The 26,289-nt window shown below is 40.9% G+C and overlaps 3 protein-coding genes across 4 annotated transcripts; 2 read left to right on the plus strand and 1 right to left on the minus strand.

The window, feature by feature from the left end:
• Positions 1–220: 220 nt before the first annotated feature.
• Positions 221–19,326, plus strand: LOC108139001 (transcription factor hamlet). Its single transcript, XM_017261597.2, has 2 exons — positions 221–2,009; positions 17,040–19,326. The coding sequence occupies exon 2, from the start codon at positions 17,279–17,281 to the stop codon at positions 18,956–18,958; it is 1,680 nt and encodes a 559-aa protein (XP_017117086.1). The 5' UTR covers positions 221–2,009; positions 17,040–17,278; the 3' UTR covers positions 18,959–19,326.
• A 738-nt stretch (positions 19,327–20,064) lies between these two features.
• On the plus strand, positions 20,065–23,917 carry LOC108138882 (inward rectifier potassium channel irk-1). Of its 2 annotated transcripts, XM_017261413.2 has the most exons (5): positions 20,065–20,504; positions 21,203–21,401; positions 22,030–22,425; positions 22,497–22,603; positions 23,203–23,917. In XM_017261413.2, the coding sequence occupies exons 1-5, from the start codon at positions 20,275–20,277 to the stop codon at positions 23,597–23,599; spliced, it is 1,329 nt and encodes a 442-aa protein (XP_017116902.1). In that variant the 5' UTR covers positions 20,065–20,274; the 3' UTR covers positions 23,600–23,917. The 2 variants fall into 2 exon arrangements, with proteins under 2 accessions (XP_017116902.1, XP_041566223.1); XM_041710289.1 differs by lacking the exons at positions 20,065–20,504; positions 21,203–21,401 and adding an exon at positions 21,852–21,966.
• LOC108138880 lies at positions 23,739–26,240 on the minus strand. Its single transcript, XM_017261411.2, has 4 exons — positions 25,976–26,240; positions 25,624–25,918; positions 24,611–25,452; positions 23,739–24,546 (listed from the first exon to the last, which is right to left on the minus strand). Exons 1-4 carry the CDS (start codon positions 26,163–26,165, stop codon positions 23,939–23,941), a joined length of 1,935 nt encoding a protein of 644 aa, XP_017116900.1. The 5' UTR covers positions 26,166–26,240; the 3' UTR covers positions 23,739–23,938.
• Positions 26,241–26,289: the final 49 nt, after the last annotated feature.

Below are 26,289 nucleotides of genomic sequence, written 5' to 3' on the forward strand. Positions count from 1 at the left end.
TCGATTTATTGCATCGTTGCCTCGGACTCGGCCTCTGCCGGCGTCGCTGCCTCGGCTGGCGTCTCTGCCGGCTTCGCAGTCGACGTCGCTGCCGACGTGTGGATTGTGAGTCTCGTGTGGTGGAATCATCACCTGGGGATCGGGGATCGGCGATCGTTGTATATTCATTCAGAGCACCCATACACTCGCCGAAGACGTCGTCTATTTTGCGTTTTTTTTTTCCTTCTGTTATGTTTCTGTGCTGCTCTTTTTTTTCAGCTTTTCGTTATTAGGAAATCGAAAACTGAAGCTGCGGCTGCGACTGGGTCTATCATCAGTCCGTGAGACGGTCTCAAAGCTATTGGTCGTGTTGTCGCTTTTGTCGGAAAAACAGCAGCACGTAACGCTGAGCAGAAGAGATCCACTAACGTAAGCGGTCGAGACGTAACGCCATGCGATCGGTGATAACGGTAAAACATTCAAAATGAAGCGTTACCGTTCAGTGAAGTGAAGAGGATCAAGCAAGGATAAATCCTGAAAAAATATACAAAATATAAAATGTGTAAATTAAAAATGAAAATCAAATACCTAACTGTGTGAATTCCTCACTTTCATCCTAGACACGAAAACAACAACGAAAAAAAAAAAACAAAAAAACAGGAAACTATCCCCCAAACTGCAATCTTCCTATAGACAATAAATCTCTTAAACTTTTCCGTAAATCTTCCATAAATATAAGAATTTATGCTTACACAAATCAAATCACAAATTACCAAGGAATTTTATGGACTACGCCCAGTAGATGATGTGATATTAAAGCACTCACACTCCCAGGTGCACAGAGAGATGCATATCTATGGCCTATATATATACCCGAGATCGGTGCTAAATCAATGATAACTACCCGCTTAGGTCCAATTAATGCAAATTGTGACAGCGCGTAAATGCAAAGTGAGCCGAGCAGCACGGAAATCAACAACAAATGCCACTGAGACATGTGAGCAGGCTGATGATTATGGGCAGACATTAAACAGACAATCCATAATGAAATTATAAAATTGAAAAGATTATAGCCCGGGCCGAGCGATCGTCGAGAGGAAACTGAAACGACTGGGAAGTGCGGAGAGATTGGATCGAAACCGAAGCGGCTTGGCCGGGGATCGATGTCAACTCCGGGGAGAACTGCTCGCCAATTAAACCTAATTAAATAGAGAAATATAATAAAAAAAAAGTAATTTTACACAACTTGTATCATAAATCAGACCACACTGGCCAGCGCGAGTGATTGTAAAAAGTGTAAAAATATCAGTTAAATATATATCTCAAAGTGGCAATTTCCCTCGTATATACGTACAACTAAAGCTCCTAAATACCATAAATCTACAAGTGTTAAATACAATAATTTATTAAAACCTTTCATTTTTCCTAACATTTCAATGCTAGGAAAATTGTACAAAGCCTAATTCCTGCAACAAAAGCATAAACAACATTTATGTGTTTTAAATAAAAGACCCAATAACTTTATAAAACTTTAGACGTATAAATGTCCCTCTAAACGAACTGTTTAAATACTTTCCATTGAAATTTCAAATCCATTTGGAAAAATACAATCGCAACTTAAGTTCCCACGCGCCGTCGGATATCTTGGCTGGATATATGCAATATATCTTATGTCTTGGCCCGATCACAGGATGACTTACGCTCTACAGCAACAGCAACAACAACAGCCAGCTGAAGCAACAACTATAGCAACCAGAAGATCAAATTTGTATAGCAGCCAATGCCAGACGAGTTATCAACATCCGTAAGGCCGAGAGAGGAAAAAAAACGCTGCAATAGCCAAACGGTGCTCAAATGGTGATTTCTTCCTGCCAGCGGCCAACGGATATCCGTGCGGATTTTATACCAACAACTACAGCAGCAGCAAACACAGCCACAACAACAAGTTGTGCAATTAGAGCAAAGCTGCTCAACCAACTAGAAGAGGCTGGCAAATCGATGCTACCAAAGCGATCAGAAAAATCAAGCATGTAAGTAGGAAATTTATTTTATGATATATAGAAACAGAAACTAAGCAAGTAGGACTTGCATCATAAAAATTGCATAAAAACCAATAAATAAAATTGATAATGGAAAAACAAACTTATTTTGTTAAACTATTAGATATAATATATTGATTTGAAAAACGGGTTTTAAAACTGACCAAAATACAGTAACAATTCTTAAATGATTAACTATTTCCTGTAACGCATTAAACAAAACTAAACATACTTTATATTGTAACTTTATAATGTTAAAGTGTATGCTAATTATGGCCATATAACATTTCGTGAAAAAGCAAAATTCATCTTCTTATATTTTAATCAGTCACTCAAAAAACGCTAGTAGATAATGCTTTAAAGCTAATTTAGTTTTGAATACCTTTGTATAATATTTCTGTAGCACCGCGGACTGACTAGTTTGTCAAATTCTTATCAATTTATTTATTTCTTTTTTTTTACTTTAATCAACCTGGTTATAATATAACCTATGTATAACAAAAATAACTAAGGCATCAACCACAGTTACCACCAATCATCTAAGCAAATGCGTTCTTAAACTCTAATGAACCAGTATAGCTTAATTTAATTGATTACAATAAGCACCATCACAGGATCAACAAATATTAGACTTAATGTCAACTGAGGAACATTTACCAGCAACAAAATTGATAGATGAATTTTAGTTTCTATTTTTCTCTGCCTCGATCCACAGAGCCACAGCGACACGTATCCGAAAGATTCAAGGCTTCCACCGCTCGAAACTGTATTTTTCTTGTATTGTAATTGATGAATGAATGAAATTGAAGTTCGAGTAATGACGCAGCGATTTTGTTGGCAGCATTAAGATTTAGCCAGGCCAAAAAGACGGGGCGAGCGAAATAGAGTTGTTCGCCACACAGACACACTTTTTAATTTGGCAATCAAAAGAAAAAATAAATTATATAATTTTTCCCTTTTGGCTACGCCTAAATTCACGCACTATTGGCCCACCACAGCAAAAAAATAAAATTATGGAATGTATTTTCTATAAATTCGATTGTTTCTTTAGCCCAAGAAGAGTGGTTTTTTTTTCGAAAGTGATTAATAGGTTTGACATGTTACTTTTACGCTAATTGAGCGATCAAAATCGAGTCGAAATGGTGAAGGGCGAAAGGGTAGCAGCGGCGATAATGATAATCCCCGAACGGAATAAAACTGTCCAAAGGCGTTTATGCGTTAAATGCACGGAAATCGGCCAAATGTATCCGCCAGATGCAGATACATTGAATCCATAGGCATTGAGGCGATTAGTAGCGCCTTTCGATTTTTTTTTTCCCCCCGTTTTGGAGTGAATGTTTTGGGCGCGTCTCGTGTAGAGGAGGAGTAGCAAGGGGTGGGGGCAAATTAAGCAGGTTAATTTAATTTTAAATAGAAGTCGACGGTCGGTCGGTCCGTCGGTTGGAGTTGTTGGGAGTGCGGTGGCAGATGGGCGTAAAAGAAGCGCCCGAAACAGAAACAACAGATCATTAATTAAACGTTTGGAGGCTAGTGAGTGGCCAAAAAGCCGGACAGGTTGATACAGCCAGTCCCTGTTCCAGAGCCCCAGTAAAAAAATCGCGGCTGCAAAGAGATCATTAGGCGAAGAACACGAAATAAAGCGAAGAAGTGACGAATCGAATGGACTACAGACCGTTCAATGAAGTTCTCATAAGGCGAGGTCCAATTTAGATTGTGTGATGAGATCCATTCATCTATTTCCTATTTCCAATATCGCTGTTGAGGTTGCAAGAGTTATTGAAAAGCCGTTTAGTTAGGGTAAATTTAAGAAAATACAATTAGTTTTCAAAAAACAATTAGGCACTCTTCAGGTTTCTTATATTACAAAGAAATAGATTTATTTAATTAGATCGTTTAATTCAGACGTATTGAAGGAACCTATTTTATACAAAATTTACCTATAGACCAAAAAATAACACCACACCGTTATTAAATAATTTATAACTTTTAAGTAGTCCTAAAAGCAGTTAACAAATTTTTCTGATTTGCCTTAACTACCAAACCAAATGTTATTCATTTAATTTTTTAAAGTTCAAAGCTTAATAATTGTACTGTGAGTTAAAGAACCTAAAATTTAAAGATAATTTTAGCCCAAATCATTAAATATGTTGTTAACATCATTTCCCTGTAAGCTTCATGGGAAACATCTTCAGTCGGATGTGCAAAATTATTATAGCCGAGAAAATGGCAAAAGCATTACCATATTATATTGAGCATTGTTAAAGGCCGTGAAAAACTTTCAAATACATTCACACACAACGCGTTTTTATGAGGTGGCGAGAAGAAATGATGACATTTGATCGTTCGAAGGCAGCGAGAAATTTGTTTACGGCACTAAAATGCCAATTAAAGAGTGTTGGTCCGAAAGGAAGTAAATCGAGTGAAATGAAATGTTTCAGAGATAATCTGCGAAATGATGACCATGACGATGACGCTATATATGGAGAAGTTGGGTCTGGGACTACAAAGCCCCCAACCGTCGGTTGCAATGGGAATTGGAATCAAGGAGGGGGGAGGCGGGGTTCAAGATTTGATGGGACGGAGTGGGTTGCCCACTGGCAAGAGCGTAATCCAAGGCAGTTAATTGCGCCTTAAACCGGAAGCGATGGCTTTGATTGCGTTACACATTTTGCTGCGGCCGGAATGTGCGCTGATTTTAGCTGCCCTCTCTTTCTGGCCACCTCAGGCCCTCTCCCTCCCTCTCACACTCCTCGTCTACTTGTATTTTTCAATTTAAACTCTATTTTCGTTGGCTTTTCGAAGACGACGATGACGGTAACTTCGATAACCGCAGAGCGGCGCAATCTGAAAAACAAATCACTTTAGGCGATACAAAGTCTTGGCTCGGAATACACTTAATCCACATTCAAATCGGGGGAAAAGTGGCGGGGACAATGAAAGTTTGTCGAGCCATTACCGCTGCCCGAAATACGCAAATCGATTAAATGAAAAGCAAAGAAAAATCGGGAAAAAAGGAGTACTAGAGCTCACTCGAAAAAAATATATTTCTGATAGTAAATTATTTAATCAAGTAATCTTAAATGCATACATGGCTTTATTGACATACTTTACTATACAAATGTCCTTTATATCTAAATATAAAATTCAACTATTAAGACTTTGTGCATATAGCCTTAAATTACCTGCATTTCTTACAGTGCAGTGCCAGATTGGCGACCAAATCCAAGACCATAGACAACTCAATAACAGCGTTTTATATAGATGCCTCGCCCTGACTTATGTAAGGCGCAATTTGCAATGCAACAATTTGCAAATGCGGCCCAGGAGATGAGTTGTATTTTAATTGGAGCGACAGGCCAAAGCTTAAATGGATCGCCTTGGCAAAAATAAAAATAACAACAAATACAGACACAAACACAAACGACGAATGCTAAATAGCTCCAGATATGCTATTAGTACTTATAATATATGCATAGGGGGGAGATAGTGAACTATCGAGTTTGCTCTGATCTAAAGGCAGTTGTTGGGAACGGAGAAAGGTCGAGAAAATGATCGCATCGAACAAAGTTTAACAAAGTTTATTAGCTTAATAGATTTATATTTACAGAAACAGTAGATATTGTTTGAAAACGGGAAAGGATGAAGCGAACAATTTTTAAACTATTTAGATTAGCTTTTTTCTACCATAAACATAAAGTTGTTTATATAGATATTATGGAAAAATATAACCTAATTATATTTCTAATTTCAAAATAAATTTTACCAAAAGATCAACATTCTAAGAATCTCCACGCAACCTTTCCTCTTACTCAAAGTAGTCTTAAATTAATTCATCTAGCAAATAGTTTATTTTTCCTTTTCTTAAATAAACTTTTATTGCACATACATTATTTCTTAATCACCTAATCACATCCATTCTTTAAGCGACTTCTATTATTACGCGTACCCCACCCTTTAATCGCACCAACAAAAGCCCAAGAGCCACCGATGAGATCAGATCATCAATTTAAATCACATTCTAAATGTGATCGAGATCAATCACAATGCCCTGGCCACACCTTTCGATCGGGCCAAGCTGCCAATCATCTATCCTATCGAACTGCCATCTCAATCTCATCGGGCTTCTGCAACTCGGCGGCTCTAGTTCTCTTTCTCTAGACACAGTTTATATACATACAAATATACTATACTGGTATGGACGGGGCATTTTGTCGAGATCAAAACCTTAACGGCGCAGAAAATCTACTTAAACAACTTAATGATTACCCCACCCATTTGCAACAACAGCAACGCATATTTTGAAAGCAAAAGTAAAGTGTTTTGAAAGTAAACTACACTAATTTAAAGCTGTAAATTAACCAACTGAACAACATAGCGCTTCCAAAGATAACCTTGAATGCAATGAGAGCTTTAATTAATTGTGAGCGAGTGTGTGTCGGTAATAAAAAAAAAGGTGTAAGGCAGAAGAAGTCGGGGTAATAGGGCACAGATTTCTAAGAGCCCCATTCTGAGGCTAAGAAATACGTAAGGAATGGATTTTTTATTATTGATACATCCCAATTAAATGGGGGCAATTTTCATGCCTATCAGATTAGTGACAAAAAATTCCAGCCTAAGGGCAAAAGTGCATTATTTTCGGAGAAGCGTAACTTGTACTTGAAAATGAGTTGACCAAAAAACAGAGGGTGCTTCAGACAGAAATAATAACAATTTTGGAGACGTTGTTTGGTACTGCTGATGAGTAAACACAACCGGAGCGGCGCGTTGATTACAATAGTAAATAATCCCACAAATTGCTTTAATATGCACTGCAAATCAAATGAAACACCCCGCCACCGCCGAAAAAAATGGGAAAACAACAAAATAGAAAAAAAACACAAAAATCCCAGACAAAAGTCACCAAGTTTTGTGTCTTTCTGCCTTCTTCCTCGGCTCTTTTCTTGCTTTTCAGCTTCATTTTCAAAGCATTTAACCTTGGACCATAAAACTTGGCAGACAAAGGCAACAGCAACAACAACTGCACATAATATATAATCACATCGCATTGAATCTTAAACTCCATACCCCCACCCCGCCCATCGCATGTGTGTGAAAATTCGCATTTTTTAAGACGACAAAAAGAGCAGAGCGCAAAAAAATTACAGCAAAATAAAATACAAAAAAAAAATGTATATCTCGGCCTCTGATAATTGTATCGCATTTAGCTTTTGGCATATTGTTTAGCACACGATGATATATGGGAACCCATTCCGCACAGACAGCAGGTGTACTATATGGCCAGCTCCTAACTTTTGGCTTCTCGACTTTGTGAGTTTCGCCTTTGATGCTGGCGACTTGCGCTCTAGATATTGGCATAGGAGTCATAGAAGATGTGGTTCCATTGTCAGGTCCTAAGTGGGCTAGTTTGTGGGCAATTTCGGAAGAATTCGCGTGGTTTGGTTTCGGGCCTTTTTTCTCTTTTTTGGAGTGTGGCACGGTCTGAATTGTGGGTTGACATGAAAGTGCCTCGTTTGCGGTTGCCACGAGAGGGGAGTCTTAAGCAGATGATGAGCTAGTGGAATTACGGTCTGATTTGCTACCTCGCCCTTGACTACAAGTTGAGCAAATTTTAAACGATTCGATGGTGGTTTGGGGAAGATATGTGGTTTCCGTTTTGGATTTGGATAAAAAAAAGGTTTGAGAGGAAATAATAATTAGTAGTGCAAAATGGAAAAATACCTGACTTATATTTTTAGATTTATTTTTTTATTAATTATTTTTAAATATTTAAAACCAAATTCTATGTCACTTTAGCCATTTTTAATTGGAGTTTTTCTAATCAAATTAAGTAAAATACCTTGAAGTCTTTAGTATTTAATCACTTATCTTCCTTTCAATAACTCGTTACCTTCTCGAGGAAATAACTTAGTTACCATATGCAAATACCTGCAAATCCACCTTTTATTGAATCAAATGATATGCAAATGGGACTGTTCTGCCCTGAGGCGAACCAAATCACTTAATATCCAATCACGAACCTCTCGACCATTACAACTTAATGCGCCCTAATGTATGCAATTTTGGATGATAGCTAGCTCCCTTGCATTTTGCACTGCAACTTAATGCTCTACAATTAATGAATCTCCGTTCCGATTTTGTTTTCTTTTTGTGTTGACCGGAAGGAAATCCCATTTTGCTCACGAGCAGAAATGTCGAGGCTCAGGTCTTCGGGCAATTGACCAACACTGGAGCCGTCAATTGTGATTGCCAGCGAGCTAATAGCGGCGCACTTGAAGCTTCCAGTCATGGCAATTATTCCGCAATGTGCCATGCACTGAGGGAAAAATAATCAAATCCAAAAGAAATCATCAATTATAAATGATTAATTAAAAATGTGGAGTCATAAAAGAAGGTGGTCTCATAAAAAACGTTGTGTGACCTTGTTACCTGCAGGAAAAGGATAAACGTAAAAAAAGAAAAAGCTTAACGTAAATTTTGATCATTTTCAACACTTTTTTCAAGAGGTTTTAAATATCTTATTGATAGACCATATTTTTTCATGTGCATAAATAAAGTGGGGTTGGGTGATGTACGGATGGATGGATGGTTAGTTGGATGGGTGGCGTGGCATGTAGGAGGGTGCAGCTGGGACACAAACAGCTTGTCAGCAAGTGTGCAGCGACTGAAAATCGAGGAGGAGTCAAGGCACTTGGCCGCATCCGCAGATGAAGCCCGTGTCCAGTCTCACCTCGGTCTCAGCCCCAGCATCGTTGGCTGCATCGGCAATTGGAGCACTTTCACTTTAGGCCGGCAAAAGCCAAAGCCAGATCGGTATTTGCTCTTTGATTGGTACTGTTGTTAGAGGGGCTGCTGCCGTGGCTACTGATGATACACTTCCTTGGAGAGAGTGGCGTGGATGCTCGAATGCATATTAAGATGGTTTGATAATGATTACGGTTGCTGCTGAAGATTGTCTTTTAACTTGTTGAAAGCACAACTTGAATTAGTGCTTAGAGTTAGTACAATTTAAAACATTTGTCAAATTCAAATAATTGTGTTCAAAGAGATAAATACTTATGAATTTTAAATCCTTTTATTATTTTTTAAGAATGTTGGATGACCAGAATATGGTTTTGGTTGAAAAATAATTTAAAAGTCCCCTAAAAAGAGTTCGTTTCGCACACCGTAGCTAGTGTATTCCATCTTCGTCCATCCTCGGTGGAATCCACCTTCATTCTCTTGGCCTGGCTACTGTTTTTGTTATTATTGTGCCTGCCACTGGTTGTCGTTGTTGTTGACTGTTGCCAGTTGTTGTTAGTGTTGTTGTTTTTGGCTGTTGCTTGGTGTTTGTTGTCTAGTGTTTTGTAGTTTGTGTTTGTTGTTTTGTGTCGGGGCGCACGTGTTTGAACGGTAGCATGTGTCAGGCAATGATAGGTTGGAACTCCACTCGGATCGGATAGGATAGGATCGGATCGGATCGGGTCGGATCGGCGGCAATATAATTAGGCCTGCAGCGGATCGCTCCGACATGTGGACACTTTGGATGTGCGCAATATTTCATGCTTATGACCAAAAAAAAAAGCAGGCGCTCGTTGCCTGCCATGTTACAGTTAGGTTTCCTTTTTTTTTTTTTGGTCTTACCTCCATTGTTCCAACGCCCGCTAGATCGGAGGCTCCTTTGAGTCCGGCAGATATACATATAAATGGCGATTTATATATATAGAGTTATAAAAAAAAAAAACTAAGAGTCTTGGGGCAGCGCAGTGCAAACACACAAAAATGGCCAAGACAACTTTCTTCTTCCTCTCTCAGGTGCAAACTGGTTTACTTATGATGTGAATGTTGATATGGTTTCTTTTCATTTTTGCTTCTTTCATCGGCCCCTGGGCTGCTGCTTCTATTTCGATGGTTTTAATAGAGCTTATATGACAAACGAAAAGACAAAAAAAAAACAAAAAACAGAATAAAAAGTAAGCAGAAAACTGGCCGAGGAGGAGTTGCAATTTGGCTATCGCTTTCAACTAGAACAAGCTTAACTGGCTCTGGATGTGTCTGCAAATGCTGGCTTATAAATAATTGTATCATTTGCCCGGGCCCGAGTGTGTGGTAATAAATCGAAATCGAACGACTCACAGCGATATACCCACACAGACACTCTTTCTGCCGACTGGATGAAGAAATAAAAATCTAATTAATTGCATCAAAAATGCTGAGCTGTTGAAAACGTTTAGGCAATCAAATGGAGCAGTTTATGTGCCCCCCGCTCTAATTTAATTTTATTTTCCCTGATTTGTGAACTGCTCCGCTCCGCTTCGATCGGTGGAAGTCGTGAAATGTGGCATTATTTCGTGGCTGCTTTTTCAATTAAATATTTGAATATCTGCCTTGCCTGGATGAGTGTTTGTACTGCGTTTTTATTTGTCTTTTTTTCGGGGTCCGTTTGTCCGTTAGCCTGGTCATATGGGCACTTTCAAAAATTTCGCCATTCACTCTTTTGGCTCGGCCGGTGGTTCGGTGGTTGGAAGTTTGGCCATTTGGGTGGGTGGATGTCGCGGTGGTTGCCTGATATACGGATGCACATCTGGCCAAAAGGAGCTTTGCTTCCATTTGCTCTTTCTGTTGACTTTCAATTAGTTAAGAAGGCTTCAGTTAAGGCTGAAAAAAATAAAAGACAAGCATAAAAGACAAGCTAACATATAAATTGTTTTAGGTAATTTATGGTATAGTGTACATTTTATAACTCTATTGGTAAACTAGGCATGTTTTGGGGACGCTTACATTTTGTGGTTTTAAATTTAAGAACCTATGATTTCGTTTAAATATATTTAGGGCTTTAACTTTAATATTTAAGTTTTTTAATTTGTATGTAAAAGGTTAAATCATTTAGTTAATAAACTTTGGGAAAATGTAAAAGAAAAATTTCAAATTACAAAAATTTTCCGATGTTTGCTTATTTATTATTTTATTATTTAAAATATATTTTTAATCAATTTCTAAAAACTTTTATATAGGTTTAGTTTCATTCACGAATAAAATATACAACTTATAATTATTGCATTTTAGGATAATAAACCGCAGTGTACAATAATATTTTTTTCAAATGTAGTCATTTTGAATAAATCCTTAATGTGTATATTCACATTTATCATGACCCGATGGGTTATTGAAAATAGGCTTTATCAGAGCCATCGGATTGACGAAGCCTGAAGCCCTAGCAAATATTTAACCCAAGCAATTCGCTATAAATCAGTCCCGGCCTCCGATAATTACCGAGTGCGGCCAATGATTATCTCTGGGCTCTTAACTGCCACCTCCGAAATTCAATTGAGCTGTATTTCATGCATTCCAAACATTTGCCCAGATCGCTGGCTATAAAAATAAAATCCGAAGTCTCGCAACACACGAATTTGTGGGCCCCGCAATGTCCGTTTGCCCGTCATTTACAAATGATCCGATGCGAAAAAGAGACTTCGAGGCATACAGGGACATGAAATTGCCCAAGACTGGCTAAAGTTAGCTAAACTGATTTTTGCACCTCTGAATTAAAAAAAGGGGGACCAGAAGAAAATCTCAATTATTTAGGCTGAGCATTTAGCCAGAGTGGAGTTAACTGGTTGGTCGTCTGCATGTGTGCTAGTTATATAAATTTAAGTAAGTAAGAAATAAAGCATTGCAAACTATAACAAACAACAGGATGCAGTCAACCAGCGACGAGGCAGCCAACTGGTCTGTGTTTTAATTTTTTTCTCTTCATTTTCCCCTCGAATTTAGTTTTTTTTTAGTTTTTTTTTTTTTTTTGGTTTTTTAGTTTTTGGAGCATTGGGAAAGCACTTGCTGGCATACGTAGAAAAATTGTTTTCGATACACTTTTCGACATTCATTCATTCGGCGGACCAACGACCGACCGGCTGCTGCTGCTGCTGCTCAAGTTGCCGATGACGATGCTGATGACGATGGCAATTGCAATTGCGGCAACTTTTAGCTAGTTTGCCAGTTTGTTGGTTTCGTTTGGCTTGGAAAATTGAAACAATTTCCGATGTCACTCTCACTTTTTATTTCACCTGACGACGAGTTGCAGCCAATCTAGACAACCAGATATGTAACGACGATGGACGACGACCACAACGCTCGCCAAGACGTGATTTGGAGATGTGTTTGCTCTCTGTTGCAACCGTCGCTGCTGCTGTTGCTGTTGCTGTTGCTGCTGTTGCTGCACTTGTTGTGTCCAGCGAGGGAAAAAGTGGTACAGATTGCACTAAAGTCCCAGCTCCAACTAAAGCATCATCATCATTATCGCCATCGTCATCATCTGCTGACTCCCCAAAAACGCATTCACGGCAACGACTGCAACATCTGCGACTGCAGTTGCATGTTGCTGCTGCTGCTGCTGCAGAAGTTGCTCTCGTTGATGAGTTGCATAGTTTGCCAGAGCGGCTTGGACATCTTGGGGGATTTCGTGTGAGGAGCACTGTTCCTGACAGGCCATCATTTATGCCTGGGTTAGAGAGCAGATTTAACTGGGATTTTTATGGGCTGCAGGTGGAAAAATCCCCTCATTTGCACAAAAAGCTTGCTTTATTGCCTCTTTCAAAAATATATTTTAGAATGTCTTTATTAAAATATTTTCCACAAGAAATATAAATATTTCAATCATAATATCAAACTTATTTATGTTATTTGATCTTTAATCTAAAGATTATCATCGGTAAATGCAAATGTGTTTATATGCAAACATTTTGTCTTATCTTTTCTTTAAATACAATTTTTTCGCATTTCATCTTTTAAAAAGATAAAATTATAACAGTATATTGATGAAACTATAAATATTCCGGTTTTAGTGCCTTTAATAAAGATTTCAAATACTAATAAAATCATAAGCTAATCGTAATTTTTTGGTATTACTCGAATTGGTAAAATATTCAATCAAGCAATAAATGCCTGCACTGATCTAGTGAATGATCTTGGGTATTAATCTCTTCTATCTGAAGCATTTCTCATTGACTTTATTGCCCGTGCGTGTCTGCCTCTTCTCTTTTATTTTCTGTTTGTTTGTTTGTCGTCGAATGTTTGTTGTGACGCTTTTGGTATCAGGTTGCTATTGCCTCGTTAGAGAGTGAGCCGCGATCCTGCCAGCAAATATTTGTTGTCGCCGCATTGCAAGTTGCAAGTTGCTGGCGTGCAGTTGTTGCTGCTGTTGTAGCTGATGCTGCTGCTGCTGCTGCTTGGACTGATGTAACAAGGTTTAATTTTCCATTTCAGTGAGCGGCTCGCTTTGGAGATTTTTACTCTCGTTTTTCATTGTGTGTCGCCGGCTTTGGCTTGGTTTTCCTTTTAGCCAAGTCTTAGTCTTGGCTTTGGTTGTGGTTTAGCTGCGCTTGATTATGCTTTTGGCTTTTGCTATTGCCGCTGCTGAAGCGCGACTGCATCGAATGATTGTCATGATTATAACGATAATTATGCGGCCAGCATTTAATAATCATGATGCCGCCGCTGATGACGGGGGTTCGTCTGGAAATTGACAAAGTTAATTTCGGGCTACTCGTAGGATTCCCGCTCTATAACTATGCATCAGTTACAGAGCCCACACTTAGGAAAAAACCAAAGTACATACTTGAAATCCTTTAACGATTAGTTTATAAAAGCTTTTAAATTTCATAATAAATTCATCATTCCATAAGATATTAATAATTTGTTGGTTTCACCATTAGAAAGTGCTATAACTCATTTGAAAATTTATAATGTTCAAAAATATGAAGTGCATTTATTATACCGAATTTTAAAATATAAATAATAAAGCTATTTTGTTAAGTAGTTTAGTAGTTTGTTTGTAATATTTTGACCTACCTATGTATCAATACATAACAAAACAGGATACGTTGAAAGTTATGATAGCTTTAAAAACGCAAATAAATAATTGTTTTAAAAAAAATGGGTGAGCTGCAAGAGCAAATTATTTAATAAAATTGTAAGAATCAGGACTGTGGTCGTTGGGCTATTTCCTCAGTGTTGTTGCAGTTGCAGTTGCAATCCCGTACTAGCAACATTGTCAACAGCAACAACATCTCCACCGCTGGACATTTTTGCCAATCTGGAGCGCCGTTTTCCATCGTCGCCATCGTCGTCTGTCTGCCTGACTGCGTTTTTCGCGGTTTTACAACTTTGATTTCACTTTTCTTTGCAACATGCGACGCCGCTTGCGGGATTTTATTCGTATTTTTCGTACTCGTACTCGTACTCGTACTCGCATTTGTATCTGTGGCTGTGCATCTGCAGCCGTACCTGTATCTGAATCTGTATCCGTACCTTCACCGTCCGTTTCTTGAACTGTTTGCTTCATTGCTCTCGTTGTTGTCGTCCGCTGTCGCTTGGCCAAAACTTTGTTACTCTTTAATTGGTTTTTTTTTTGTAATTCGTATTTTCTTCTTGGCTTTCGCAGGCATCCGCTTAAAGGTGATCATCGCCGCGATGATCGCGTCGCTGATGATGATGCAGTGTCGACCAGCTAAAGAATGGGCTATAATTGTCAACCGCTTAGGCACGTTTGCAACAAATTATAAAACACACCGTGATGTTTTGGGCAGTGGAGAGCGGTCTGGGGTCTTGGGCGCCGTCGAGATTTTACTTTTGACAAGCAAAAGTCATCTGAAAGGTGTTGACGCTTCAGGTGCAAAATGACGGAATTTTACTTCAATTAATTTTTACCATATAAAATATCTCACAAATTTGTTTGCCGATTTTTCATTATCATTAACACGTCCAAAATTATTTTTTTTACTTTTTATGTGTTTTTTCAATTACCGTTTACTTTAAATGTTATTGGTATTGTAGTTTTGTCAGCTCAAATTAGTTCGATCTTGTTGTCGTTGAATATAACATCAATGTCCATAATTATATTAACCTAATTGAATTAATCTTGGTAAATATTTGGTAAATCATTAGATAAACAAAATAAAACGAGGCTTAAAAGCCTAAATCTCTGTGATAAATGCAATACAAAATAAAAACAAATGTGTGTATTAGATAAATAAATAAAGTTTAAAATTATTATTCAAAAATGCAACATATTTTCTTCCAAAATTAAGTTTGACAAAACAGTTTGCAAACCTTCAATGCTATTTTTATCTTCTAAAATCTTAAAACGGTTCCCCCCTCAAAGAACCACCCATTATAAGCCACCTGATTGTTGCGTTTATAAATGCAGCAATCTTTCCACGCGTTCTCAAGCTCTAATTACAATTCTGTAACAATAATTTTCGACTCCATAACACCGCAGACAACAAATCAAAGGCAGCAAATGCGGCTAATTAACTTTTTGGCAACACGGCTAGCCAGCAACAACAACAGCAACAACAACGTCGCCAGACGATCGCTAAATGCTGCAACAACAACAGCAGCAACAGCACCAGCAACAACAAAGAGCAGCAGCAACATCAGCAGCGACGACAGCAACAGCCCACGAAAATGTCTCATGAAAAATTCTGTTCTAGATAGGAGAACAGAGCTCCATAGATCAACGCGCCCACCTGAATGCAAGTTGTCTGTTAAAGTTGTTGCTGCTGCTGCTGCTGCAGTTGTTGTTGCAGTTGGCAAATATGCAACTTTGGTTGCTATTGCTGTTGAGCCCGGTTCACATGATGAGTTGAGGAGTTGGGGTCTTTTCTTGGCGTGCCATCTGCCCAGAGTCGAGCTTAGGTTGTTGCACAGCGGAAAAAGTATTCTAAACATAATTCAATTCATTTATCTAAACTTCCTGTAGCAAGAAAGAATATGCTTGATTAAATGGGGCATCTTTAAATCACTTGTATTCATTTTTATGAAATCAGATTATTATCAAGTTGTACCTTGTAAAAATAAAATCATTACATCACTTTGGTATTTTGATTATTTATTTTACAATATCCTCAAAAAATGTTTATAACGTATTTACTTCTTGGAATCTTTGCTTTTAGCATTATGCCATAACTAATAAAATATGCTTAGTTTTAACCCTTATTTTCGAACAGTGTAACCCTCATCCATCCTCATTTAAGCCCACGCATTTTCCGTTGCCTTGCACGCACCTTTAAGCGACGTTGGGCGACCTCCACACGAGGTGCCACTGTAGCCCACTTCCTACCCGCAATGCACCCCCACCACCCCCTCGAAATGTGTGTTTAGATGTTTGTCTGCCCGTCTGTTTGTCTTACATAATCGTCACTCTAGATACCGTTAAGTTTTTTGTTAATTTTCATGACTTCTTTTTCTTGACGGCTTTCAAGTATCTTTCCACCTTAAAACAACAGACAATAGAACAATTGTTTAAACATTTCGGTGGTCTCCCCTTCCTTTTCGAGGCTTTTGGCATTGCGGGCAAAAGAATACAATAAAAATAAGAGAAGAAAATAACCAACAAATTTGTTTTAAAAATATGTTCTTTGGGTTGCCGAACAGTTGGCCGGAGTACTATTATTAGTTTGGTATGTGGATAGGCCCATTATGACGTAGATGGAATTACCGCAGACATATAGAGCATATAGCCCGATCTGGCACAGCTGCGAAATGTCGAACTCTGTGACGCACCCGGGAACTGGGTTTATTTGGCAAAGGTCTGGGTTTGGTAATGGATGATTGTCTTAAGTGCTCAGTAAGATATTTGGGAACTAGCAAAAAAAAAACATTTGAATGAATATATTTGCTTAAACGTAAAGACCCAAATGACATTTAAAACGGTTTATCGCGGCTATCTTAGTTTTATTATATTTAAGATTATTAAATTTTAATAATATATATAAAACAATAAGCAGAAAAGGAAATAAAAGTAATCAAACTTAGTAATCAATAGATGGTGGAAAAAACCAAACTATTCCTTATACCTTAACTTTTTAATTTTCCTCATAAATAAGTTATGCATTGCATGGAATCGAAATTTGGAGTTTTTTTTTTGCAATAAACTGTTTAATAATGTCCATAAATCTAAAATTTAATTTAAAATTAAACGTTTCACTTAAACTACTTTGTCCCACGATTGTGTGCTTATCAATTTACCTTTGATTTTCCTTTCAGGTACATAACTCCTGTAAAACGAAGGCAACTTTAAATCAGAATCATTTGGAGCGTCGTCAGTGGCAGCAGTAGCAGACGAACTGGAAGAGAAAAGCGAAGCTTAAACTTAGAACCTACATCCGGCAGCCTGGGCAATCAATCGCACCACCAATCAATCAATCAATCAATCATTCATTTAGTAGGAAAAGCGCCGGAAAACGGAGGAAAAAACTCGGTTACGGCCCGTGAGCGACTTACATATGAGAGTTATGAGAGAGAAAGACCACTCACCAAGAAAGATGCTTCCTAGCCCGAAACAGGGCTGCGTATACCCTGCCTTAGGATTAATACCCACATCGTATATATCACACGTACCTTATGATCTGGCCTCCGCGGCGGCGGCGGCAACCTCCTCGTCCTCATCGTCGTCCTCGCCGACGACGACAACGACCACAACGACCACTGGCCGGCTGCAACATCAGTCGCAGCAGCAGCAGCATCAGCAGCAACATCAGCAGCAGCAACATCAGCACTCCCACCAGCAACATCAGACGTTGAATCACCATGCCAAGGGCAAGAGAAGAAGCAGTTTCGATCAGCCGCTGGACCTGCGATTGGCCCACAAGAGGAAGACGGATTTGGCGGATGGGGGGCCGCTGGAGGATGAGAACAGCAACCTGATAATGTTCGCCAGCGAACTGGCGGTGGCCCAGCAGAAGGAGAAGGAGCTGAACAACAATCACATAGCCGCCTCGCTGGCCGATCTGGGTTTCGACATGAGCCGGAAAATGCTGAGGGCCCTGCGGGAAGGTGGCGGTGCAGGAGGGGGTGGACCCACCACCGGACCGCCTTTGACACCACCGCAATGTGCGATGCCTGCTGTGCATCCCACACTCCTAGAAGCCATGACCAAGAACTTGCCCCTGCAGTATCGCAATGTGTTCGCCGGGGTGCTGCCCGGCAAGGTGACCAGTCCGGCGGCCTCGAGTAGTCCCACCGGACCGGACTTTCCCTTCCGGCATCCACTGAAGAAGTGCGAACTGACGTGGCCGCCACCCACAGAGCAGCTGCAACTGGAGCTGCCCCATCCGAATCGCAAGTTGTCGCCGGTGCTGCCGCATCCCCAGCTGCAGGACTATCAGACGCGGCGGAAGAACAAGGCCAGGACAGCGGCCACGGGCGGCAATGCCACGCCCAATCTGCCGCAGCGCAACAAGGATCGCTACACCTGCAAGTTCTGCGGCAAAGTCTTCCCGAGATCGGCGAACCTGACGCGCCACCTGAGAACGCACACGGGCGAGCAGCCCTACAAGTGCAAGTACTGCGAACGTTCCTTTAGCATTTCCTCGAACTTGCAGCGCCATGTGCGCAATATCCACAACAAGGAGCGGCCCTTCAAGTGCGAGATCTGTGAGCGCTGCTTTGGCCAGCAGACGAACCTGGACAGGCATCTCAAGAAGCACGAATCGGATGCCGTGTCCTTGAGTGCCTTGTCGGGGGTGAGCGAACGGATGCACTGCATACGCCGGTTCTGCGAGAATCCCACAGAAGAATCCTATTTCGAGGAGATACGCAGCTTCATGGGCAAGGTCACACAGCAGCAGCAGCAGCAACAGCAACAGCAGCAGCAGCAACACGACCAGCAGCAGCAGCAGCAACAGCAACATCAGTCAACAGCAACATCGGCGGCCAGTTCGTGTTCCTCGTCTCGCGACACGCCCACTTCCTCGCAGGAGGAGGCGGCGGAGAACACGGCAGCAAAATCCACGGCTGAGACGGCAGCAACATCGTCCAGCGGAGATCAGGAGGAGGAGGATTCGCAGCCCATACTGGAGCTAAAGAAGACCCTCACCTCCAAGCTATTTCCCACAACAACAGCAGCAGCAGCAGCAGCAACAACTACGCCGCCAGCAACATCTATCAAGGAAGAGGAACCCTAACTACACAACAGCAATTTCTACAACAAATTTCCTATAGCAGAGAGCGGCCAGAAGGAGGTTAAAAGGTCCCTAAAACTATGTCTAACATCTAGCTAAGGGGCAGATCCCTAAAACTATGTCTAAAAATCTAGCTGTAAATATATATATATATATATAAATATATATATACCTAAACCCCTAATGTTCTACAACTATGTGTAAATCGAATTGTACAAATCGAGAATTGGCAGATCCATAATTATATATATATATATACGAACGTATGTGCATAACTATTATTAGATTCGTCTTAGGCATTGGTATCTTTTTGTACATAAACAAACGTGACACGACAAAAAATGTATGAAAAATAATGACAAACAAAACAAGGCGCCCACTGTTTAAATAAAAAGTTACAAGTTTTTGAAATTAACTAAAAAGTGGGTTTTAATTTGGTCGGATTGGGATTAACTACCATTATAAAAATATATTTATCAAAAAACTATATTTGAATTAGAAATATCACCTCAAAATAGATCTGTGGAAAATTTCCGGAAAAGATTTCCATCTACCCTCACGAACCCTATTTTACTTATACTATAATTTATACTTATACTACTCTTATATTACATTAAGCATGGAACCCAACCAACATAGGAAAGTTAAAAAGAAACTTAACTATTGTTGGCTAACTAAAGTCCTAAAAATTAGTTTGTTTGACTGCAAAAGTAGAACATATTATAACAGGTGAAAGTGATGAAATTAAGATTTAAAGTAGAGAAGAAATTAATGTTTTCGATACAATTATCGATAACAACAGCTACGAATGCGCCAAATTCAAACGTAGGCGGATATCAAGCAGAAAATGATTATACGCTTAGCCAAGAGACGCAATCAAATCGGTCTGCCATCCCTTCCTGGCGCATAAAATGTATAACACTCGCCAGACTTAGAACAATATTTGATTGTTCGCAAAATAAATACACTGATTACGGCTAAATTATACACGGGGGCACATTTTGAGGCACTAATCTCAGCGGGCGCTGTCACATGTGTATGCCCGCGATCCAGATAATAAATAAATCCAAATGCACATCTTCAAGGGGCAGATAGTAGTCTCCACGGACCCCGACTTAGTCAGTGCCAAGCGGCCCGGCAATCAAGTTGAGCTCTCTCTATCGCCAACGACGCGTCGGCCACTGCAGCTTAATTCAATTAAAATTAAAACGCAGATCTACGCGACCGAGTGAAGAAATTGCCCCAAATTCCCGACAATTATAGGCCACGCTCGTCAGTAATCCCGCATCTGCGTAGGTAGTCATATCGGAATCTCGGCCATGCAATCGGACGCATCTCCCCTGGAAGCCGCAGCCACGGAATCCCTGCCCATGCACCGATCCACCTCCATGCCCGTGAAGCCAAAGCCGCTGGAGCAGAAGCCCCTGCTCCGATCCTCCGAGAAGGAGACGGTCAATGCGGCGGATTACTACCCGGAAAGTCCGGGATTTGTGAGGCGCAGAAGGTCCAAAAATACCGGGGATCACCTAGAAACACGCAGCGAGCAGAAGTGAGTGTGGGTCGAAAAAACCAGACAGTTATTTCCGGACTATGAACTTAATTACGCCATTTCTTTAATTGTTCGGTTATTGTAAGCATCGATTTTGCTCAAGGTCAGGGATTACCAAAAGCGTTTTTTGTTTTAGTTTATACGATACTTGTCAATCTCCATCGGATTTCGTGTTTTTTTTTTTTTTGAAAATATACGCATTTGAACATTGAAGTGCATTAGTCAATTATTTACCAACATATAAACCAAAAAAATGTGCGACTAAATAACGCCATACTATTTTTTAAACAAGATAACAATAATATTAGTCTGAGTTGTAATGTCCAACAAATTTGGTATACGAAATTTATCGTCTTATTTCAATGAATTAAATAATAAGGCAAAGTACACGTTTGCTTTGAACACGCGGTTCCCGTTTTTATCGAATAAATTGATTAGTTTTGTATTTTTACTTAACAACAGGTTGCTAAAAAAATGTACCGTATAATACCAATAGGAAATTTTTATTTAAATTTTATTTAATATAGAACATAAATGAAATCGCATCATTGCAAAACAAACGTTTTAAGTCTTTCGATTTTAATATTTCTATATGATGTGTGTAGCTTTTTAAGCATTGAAAACAAATATAAATTTATTCTAATATTCGTGTATCTATGGCTACGTAACAACTAACACCTAAACATTATATAATTTAGCTTTCCATACTCACACGACTGGGCGGGCAGCACCATAGAGCTAACACCAGATGTGGGTTCCGGACCGGGAAGCTCTTCACCGGATGGAATGAGACGCAGCCTGCATCGCGTAATGGAGAAGAACGGCAAGGAGAACGTTGTGTTCCGGCGAATTCCGGAGAAGTCCTGGCGCTACATGCGGGATCTGGTCACCACGCTGGTAAGATCCTGGTTTGGCCCCAAGAAAACGTCATCGTCTCAAGCCGATCCGCCGCGATCGGATGTGTATAGCATAACGCCCAGCATTCAGCGCAGACTCGATGAACTGGCCAATGAGCCACCGCACCTGAGTCCCCATCTTTCGAGGTCTAATCCCAACCAGAGCGAACGCGTCACCTTTAGTATATAGTTTTTAGTACACTAATCTAACCATGACCCCCTGAAATGCTCATACATATTAATAAAAACGTTATTAACCAACCGCATACACACCTGCATTGCTAAACTGGGGATTCTAGGGAAGTTATTTTAGTTATTTGAAACTGGTTACGAAAACATCTCTTGAATTTGAACAAAAAATGATATGATCATTGAAACCTTGAAATATAAAACAATTTTATATAATTAGTTTATAGGTAATCATTACATCACCTTTGTTCACTTTTGTTTTCTATAATCTTGTTCAACATTGTGAGTAATGCAAAAGTCCAAAGACACACATTTAAAGACTGTGTTGGCTAATCTATATCATGGTATTCCTGCTGTCGTCTCAGTATGGGTCTCAGGTGTTTAACCCTACCTGTGTGCTTTTGGCAATCCATTAAGGCTGTTTTTTTCGAATCGCACAGATGGAGCTGGAGTGGAAATACATGCTGACCCTGTTCCTGGGCAGTTACTTCCTCAGTTGGCTGCTCTTCGCCGCCCTCTGCTACGTGGTGGCCTACTCCCACGGCGACTTCATCTTCGACCCAGTGAGCGGAGAACGGATGGGCGAGGGCGAAGATCCGTGCATCTTTGGGGTCGGCAACTGGGTGGCCATGCTCATCTACTCGGTGGAGACGCAGACGACCCTTGGATTTGGAGAGAAGTACGCCAGTGAGGAGTGCCCAGAGACCATCTTTCTGTTCGTGATGCAGATGATGAGTGCCGCCCTCATCGAAGGATGTATCGTGAGCGTGATCTATGCCAAGACAGCACGTCCGGCGCGGCAGCTGACCAAGCTGAAGTTCAGCGACAAGGCGGTGGTGAGTAGATTTCCCCGACGGGTAGGTGCTCACCTGATTGGACCCATCCATCTGGCGATTGTCTCACGCAGATCTGCTACCGCGACGGACGACTGTGTTTGCTCTTCCGCGTGTGCGATCCCCGCGAGCAGCAGTCCATCGAGTCCAAAATCCGCGTCTACATGATCGTCGATAAGCGGTGAGTCACTGTCGCATTTTCGGGAATGGTCGGATCTCTTGGCTTATCTGGGGTTTCGATAATAACGATTATGTCAGAGGTTTTGCAAAGAGTATAAATCACAAGCCTGGAAAAGAAAGGGAATTCATTTATGCTTTAGCCTTACTGAACTCCCACCAAACTAAAATAAATTATGAATATTTCTTTATATTTTTATAGTTACTATTAGTTTCGTCTTTTTAAACAGATTTGCTATGGACTATTTATTTTTAAAATACTACTTAAACTATTTAATTGTTGTGCCGGAGAAAGGAATGGTTATCTCTAAATAAATACTAGTTGAAATACCTATGACTGGGCTTTGAGAGAATTTATATAAATATTTTAGACTTGACTTCCATCAAACTTAATTTGTTTAAGAACAATTTCTTTAAAAATATAAAACTATTAAATTGTTTTACCCAAGCACGGCATACCATATGCCTGGGTTCTAAGAGAAAATGTTTAAGGTGTCATAAGAGCTTGAGCAAAATTAACTTGACCTACAAGTAAGATAAGCCTTGCAACTAGATAAGTCTTGCAATTAATACGATTTCCCATCTTATCTATTTCGCTGACAGCACGCGAGAGGGTGAGTTCGTTAAAACTCACGTGGAACTGAAGTTAGAGGGAAATGGGGAGCAGATTATTCTCTGGCCCGATGTGGTGTGCCATGTGATCGACGAGTCGAGTCCTCTGTTCCAGTTCACCACCGCCAAGCTCTTCAATGCCGCACAATACGAGCTTTATGTGTCCATTGTGGGCACTTCCCCGGCCACAGGCCAAATGACGGAGGCCAAGACGTCCTATCTTCCAAGGGAGATTTTCTGGGGTCAGCGGTTCGTCAACATCATCCATTACGATGCCCAAAACGAGCGTTACATCGTCGACTACGAGAACTTTAACAGGACCATTTCAGTGGACATGCCCATGATGCAGCGGACCAGTGATTATTTAAAGCTAGAGTACAGAAAGTGAACTTGAAAATTAAATGCATACATCTTTTATGAGACAGTTAAGTATCTTGTCTTTACATTAACTTAAAGACCGAATTGAAGAATTACATGAATATTATTTTCGAGACTCTATGATTGAAATAAGACTAGGTACTGAATTGGCCACTTTTTAAATTTATTTTATAAATACCTTATCTATCTTATTAAATTACATTCCTTTATCGCTTTGCGTATTTCAGAAAATGTTTCTCGTGTCTCACAAATAATTTTAAATGTATTACAAAACTGACTAACATTATCTAAATAATTAATGGACTTATTAAAAAATGTGTTTACTGAACATGTGCACTTAGATCGCATTTCATTCTTCGCATGATTCAGTTTGCTCCTGCCTCTGATAAAACTTAACTTGGGCCCTCAGCATTTCGTTCTCATGTTGCAGACGCGAAAACTCGCGCATAAAGCTATCTCCTCGGAGAAGTAAGGCGAGGGCGTCTCGGATCTCCACTGTGCTCTCTAGATACTGCCTCGTGTGATGGTTCATCTGCGATTCCATCTTCTTCTGGTTGTACTGGCCTAAGTACTCCAGTTCCCGCTCCACCTGTCCGCAGCGCTGGTCGACAAACTCCTTCAGCTCGCTAAACTCCTTGCGCCAATCGCCATCTATTTGGGCGGATAGCCCACTGGAAGATTTGGCCAGCAATTTCTGCGGTTTCAGCTGCGTGCTCGATAACTGTGGTGTGACGTTGGCATGATGTGGGGTACTGTTGCGACTGGCCGAGAGCAAACGCAGCTGGCGCTTCAGTTCGGCGTCCGGCGGCGGGGGATTCTCCTTGTCGCTGCCCGTGCTGCTGGCCACGGAAATGTTTGCCGACTGCTCCTCGCTGTGCTCATCTGTTTCGGCTATCTTCATTAACTTTACCTCCCCGGAGATGTTGCTCCGATCTTTTAGCTGGCCGCTCAAGGTCTCTTCAAATAATATGGCAAGTTATTATCAGTTGTTACTGATAGAGTATAAGTATTAATTTCTTACGTTGCAGTGACTCCGCATTGGAGCTGTTGCAGGAGTTGTCCACCGAGCTGAGACCAGATCCCCCTGGAGCACAAAGGCTCTGGCGCTGAACAGTCTCGTTGGGGATGGGTTTCCGGTTGAGGGTCTCCCAATCGAAGCTGTCCCTGTAGGAGGTGCCCAAACGCGTGGACATGCGATCCACTGCCCTCGGGCCTTGGGCATCCAAAAAGTCGCAAAAGGAATCCCGGCGAGCAATAGCAGGCGGCGCCACCGCTAAGCCCAAATTGTTTACACCGAAACTTATCTGCTGCAAATTAGTAGCAATGGATTTGCGCAGCTCCTCGCTGGAAGAACGCTCGCCTCGAGGAGCTTCGGTTCCCAATCCAGTTGCATTGCCCGAGCCATTTAGGCTGCTGTTCTGCTGGTTATCTCCGCCAGGCATGGGCACAAAAGCCACCCGGGTCACAGCCGCATCGTGAACACTTCTAATGGCCAACGGAGCTTTCGTGCTTCTCATATCGTAGGCAATCAATTCGCCCTTAAGGTTTCCCGTACAAAGGTAAGTGCCGCAGTCACTCAGCGCCACCGTGGACAGCGGATGGGAGTAGGTCAACCGATCCGTGGAAGCTTGAGCTCTATTCCGCCGGATGTCGAAGATGTTGATCTTGCAATCGTAGCCCACGCTGACCAGCAGCGCGGGCTGAGTGGCACACATGCTGATGTCCCTACAGGGAGCACTGTGCGCCTCGCTGGCGTGGAAGATCTTTCGCATGCCCTGCACATCGTACACTGTCACGGCGCCTTTGTAGGAGGCGATCGACAGCTGGAAACGCTTGCTTGGATGAAACCGCACCAGAGTGGAGCTGAAATAATGAGTATTATTAGAAATTTTATGGAATTTGTTTACAAAAGGTTAAATTTAACTTCACAAGTTATAGGGACAAGCTTTCGTGAGTGGAGTTTGTAAGTTTTTTAAAGGAGTTATAGCTTATCAGTACGTGTTCTACATTATTCGAATAATCTAGGTAGCTTACTCGCCATCGATGGTGAAGGTGTTGGTCTTCTGCTTGGTCTTGATGCCCAGAATGCAAATGTCCCCGCCTTCGCGCACAGCGGCAATACAGTCATCCCTGTTGTTGTAGTCCATGTAGAGGACAGTGCTCCTCTGCGGATCCGCCGGAAAGCGATGGATCAGCTGCGCAGTCCGGAAGTTGTAGAGCTTGACACAACCACTCTGGCCCACGGCGATCTCCTCCAGCGATTGCTTGGCACAGGCCACACAGTAGGCATTGTCGATGGTCAGCTTGCGGACTCGCTGGATCTCGGGAGCTGGTTAAATGGGTAAAGCTAGTTTAGACGGAACTTACATCCTTACCTACTTCTTACCCTTTGCCTCCTTCTCCTTTATTCGCATCACAGCCAAGCCCGCCATTTTATCCACCTCGACAAAGACCCTTCGCTGGCCATTAAACTGGAAGTCGACGAGCTCTCCACTTTTGTGCACATACTCGGACTTTGTCTCCAGATCCGCAAAGTCGGATAGCACAGTCTTCTTTGAAGTGGAAATCACATACATTTTGACTATTTCTGTCGATTGTCCCACAATTCAAATTTGAGTTTTGTTGCTGGCGGAGATTTGCTACCAAGTGTGCCCACCTCTTTTTTCGCCCAAAATACCAAGATGTAACCAGTGACTATTT

This window comes from Drosophila elegans, unplaced genomic scaffold (assembly GCF_018152505.1).
Source record: "Drosophila elegans isolate 14027-0461.03 unplaced genomic scaffold, ASM1815250v1 contig_814, whole genome shotgun sequence".
NCBI lineage: Eukaryota > Metazoa > Arthropoda > Insecta > Diptera > Drosophilidae > Drosophila > Drosophila elegans.